General features: G+C 46.9%; 1 protein-coding gene across 1 annotated transcript in view; it reads right to left on the minus strand.

The window, feature by feature from the left end:
• Window positions 1–4201, minus strand: part of Slc35e3 (solute carrier family 35 member E3) — a 17381-nt gene that overhangs the window by 8139 nt on the left and 5041 nt on the right. The window contains exon 3 of the mRNA XM_026784627.1: window positions 1652–1810. Coding sequence (XP_026640428.1) covers window positions 1652–1810 — 159 coding nt within the window. The remainder of the gene's footprint in view (window positions 1–1651; window positions 1811–4201) is intronic.

Genomic DNA, 4201 nt, shown 5'->3' on the forward strand with positions numbered 1-4201 from the left:
CCTTTTCTTCCAAAGGACCCAAGTCTGGTTCCCAGCACTGTTAGCTTACAACCACCTTGTAACTCCAGCTCCAGGGGAGGTGAACCACTGGCCTCTAAAGACACAGACTCAGACTAAGTAAAATAAATCTTTAAAAAGCAAGCAAAGAAGCTAACAAACCAAAACAAAACAAAAAAAAATAGTCTTGAATGTGAATTTCTAGGTTCATTTTTTTTCTTATTCACTTAAGGAAGAAATATTTTCTTTTCTCTCTTTTTTTTTCCCCAGACAGAAGTCTCCCTATATTGCCCAAGGTACCTACATAAGACATAAGAATTCTGCCAGGCAGTGGTGGCACACGTCTTTAATCCTAGCACCTGGGAGGTAGAGGCAGGCAGATCTCTGTGAGTTTGAGGTCAGCCTGGTCTACAGAACTAGTTCCAGGACACCCTGAGCTGTTACATAGAGAAAAAAAAAGACACAAGGATTCCTTTTGGCTTCAGTTTCTGAGCGGTTGAGATACAGGCATACATCACTGAACTCAGCTTCAGTCAGTTTTCATTAAAAACAATGCAAAAAATAAAGGTAAGCAAAACGACCTATGGAATATTTACAATTCCAGCTACTACCACATCCAGGACATGGATACCTGTAAATTAAATTCTGATGAATCGCTCATTTTTACTCTTACTTAAATCAAAAACATTTCTTGGCAAGGCCTTGTGAGGAACACAGTATGTACAAAAAGGACTTAGAAATTACTTGAAGATAATAAGCATCACGACACGAGGAGGTGGTTCACTTGATAAATAAAGTACCTCTACAAGGAGGAGGCCTGCGTCTAGGTACGCTGAACTCATGCAAAAGCTGGCAGTGCTGTGTCTGTAATCCCAATACTGGGGAGGTGGAGACCCTGCTACAAAAACAAAGTGGAGCATAACTGAGGAAGATGCCCAATGTCAGTTTCCGGCCTCCATGTGCACCCCCCCCACACACACACCCACACCCACACAAATTGGGAGAACCAAAGCTTAGTTTCCCACAAATGATCAGGAGGCAGACGGACAACCCAGGAGGGTAGAGCGAGTGGCCAGGATCACACGGCTTTGTGTTCCTCGCCCCCTCTGCTAGGCTGCTTCTCTGTTACCTAGGAGGGAAGCATTGGACAGAGTTTCCAGCCCAGGTAATGGGTCTTGAGATCTACATAGTAGCTGGGCAACCAGACAATAGGTTCTACATGACTCTCAAGGCAAAAGATCAGAACCAAAAAATTGCTAATGCGATATCTTAGGTTTCCAGGGGGTTCTATTTTCTTAATATTTATTTTTATGCATATTTAAAACTATCCACTAAGTATGTAGTCTTTATTCAAAACAGCCACTGTTTCTACAATTATGTTGTAAAAATATAAAATTAAAATTCAAAGCCCAAATTATGTGTGGACAAATTAGTTTGGCATGGACAGAGAGGTAGCCGAGCATTGGTCAGCTGTCCTAGTGGAGGGAAGTCCTTTCACGTTCCTGTGCCTCCGTTTCTTCATCTGAAAATAACCTCACTTGGCTCCCTTTGAGAGCAACCACGAGAACTGAGGCTGTGCTCTGGAATCCAAACACTGCCTTAGGAAAGGAATGACTTCTGCAGTTTCTTAGGCACCAAAACAATCAGGACTTACCAAAGCAGAAACTGACCAGGGACCAAATATTCCTCCCTCTCCAAACACGGGCTCAAAGAAAGGCACAGCCACCAGCAGCATGGCGGAAGACATGGGAGCCTGGTAGTACAGCAGCTGCATGGAATTCACCTGCAGTTCATGCTGCTTGGCGCCCACCCACTGAAAATCAGGAGAGAAGACAATCAGGGGCGTAGAAAAGCGTCGTTCAGTCAAAGCCGCGCAGTGTCAGGCTAGGGAAGAGGACACACCTCACTATTCTGCAAGGTTTTAAGTGGGGAGACAGCACCTCAGATACAGGAGCTCTGTGAACCCGGTATGCATCTACTGACCCCTCGATACCTTAGACAGGAAAGCAGTACTCCCTCTACTCCCCCAGGAGCCCCATGCACAGGGCAGCGAGAATCAAGGAGGGAATGGCAGTTAGGTGAGAAGTATCCAGTTTGCTTTCTTCATAAATGCATTGGGAAATGGAGAAAAGCGGCTGTGGCAGGACTAGATAAACACTGACCAGTCTCTCTTATCCTAAGCGGACTCCATGTCTGGCTTTAAAGGAACATGACCTTCAGAGGCACTTTAAAACCCAAACAGTGGCAGAAGACATTTTCCTTTCCAGAGAACTCTTCTGTGGGGCAGATTTCCCACATGCCACCAATCTACCTGAACACAATGGAGTAAACAGAAACCCTAAAATACCGTCTCATTCAGTAAAAACCTCAAAACCTCACATACCACGTCCTCAAAATACTTCACAAATATGACTAGAGAGACTCTGGAGAGTTGACAGTTCCAGGCAGATCTGGCAGGAACAGCCTGGCTTTTGGACCCCTGCAGACCTGTTCCTACGTCTAGGTATCTGGTACATAAAGCAACCCTACAGGAATTCAGCAAGACCGCAATGGAGAAACAGGGAATCTGAACCACGCTCCTGCCAGCTTTCACTAGGTGTCTTCTGAAAACAGTAAGGACAGGGACTGTTTCTCCCCAGCCCGTTTACAGGAATGCTGCAGTGAGCGAAAGCGGGAAGCCAGCAGATGGTGCAGGCTCCTCTGGCCACCATTCCTGCCACACCACCCAACAGACACCTTTTCTGACCTGCGGTCTCCTACAGCTCTTCCTCTTCCCTTGTGCATCTTTCAAACTGCTTCCAGGTCCTGGGGACAGAACTCAGGGCCTGATGCACACTGGGCAAAGTACCCTACCACCGACCTCAGCCCCGTCTCCACACCCTGAGTGTCTGTAACTCCTCAGTCACCACAGCTTCCCGGTCACTTTCCTGAGTCTGCAGGGCCACGTTTTTCATTGTTGGTTCCCCACCCTCTTGAGATAAGGCTTCTCTGTATAGCACTGGCTGTCCTCAAACTTGCTCTGTAGACCAGGCTGGCCTTGAACTCAGAGATCCGCCTGCCTCTGCCTCTGCTGGGCTCTGCAGGGCCCTGTTTAAGACCAAGCTCCTCCTGTCTATAAATAAGCTTCCCTAGTGCTGCTTCTACCCCTAATGGTCTCCTCTCCCCCAGAGACCCAGTTCCTTAGAAATCCTAGTTTCTAGCCAGTAAAGTCCTAATAGTTCTTCCTCCCAGAGAGCCGCCGTAGCCCAGGTTCTTCACACTGTCCTTTTTCCCTGCACCCTCCATTGCCACTGGAGTCATTTTTCTTAACTATAAGGCCCGGCAACACCTCTCCAATCTTTGCTGGAGGCTGCGGAATAAAGTCATTTCCTCTGAGTGACAGCAAGACAATGCCACCCATTCAGCATCACCCCCCCACAACACACCTACAGTCTGGCCTCACTAAACACATCGTTTCCCCCAAACACTCTGCGCCTCCACACATATTAAAGAACAGATCTCAACACTTCACTGCCGAGCAAACATCTGTGCCTCCAACTTAACCTCTCTAGTCTAGCCTTGCCATTCCACGTGTACAAATGCCACTTCTGCCTCGGCAGGACCTTTCTGGGCGTGGGGGAATACTCCTGGGGCTGGTTATGGACTGTACACTCTATATGTATCTTGAAGGGCAGGGTTACCGTTGCTTTTCTTCATTCTGTCCTCGGGGTGAGCATAAAGGAAATGTCTTTCAAACCAATAAGACTAGCGTTTCTTCAGCTAAGAGCTGAAGAGGCTCCTTCCAGCAGCAGAAACAACAGCTTAGAAACCAAACAGGATACAAGAGGCAGCTGGATTGTTTAAAGGGAGTTCTCTATGCTGCTGGGGTCTACCTACTCGGACACGGTACCTGCTCTTTACTGTGACAGAAGCTTTGCCAGTGTCTCCAGCCACTCCTTGATCTACCTTGCGAGCCTCGGGGCTACCGACCTTTTGATCCTAATCTACAGCAAGTCTGAAGCAAAAATAGCCATTTGAAGGAACAAACCCTGCAACTGACAAAGGTCTGATCTCAAAAATATATAAAGAACTCAAGAAACTAGACCGTAAAAGGCTAACCAACCCAATTATTCTTTGAAGAAAGAAATTGAAGAGGACACCAGAAAATGGAAGGACCTCCCTTGCTCTTGGATTGGGAGGATCAACATAGTAAAAATGGCAATTC

The sequence above is a fragment of the Microtus ochrogaster genome, chromosome 24 (genome assembly GCF_000317375.1).
Source record: "Microtus ochrogaster isolate Prairie Vole_2 chromosome 24, MicOch1.0, whole genome shotgun sequence".
Classification (NCBI taxonomy): Eukaryota; Metazoa; Chordata; class Mammalia; order Rodentia; family Cricetidae; genus Microtus; species Microtus ochrogaster.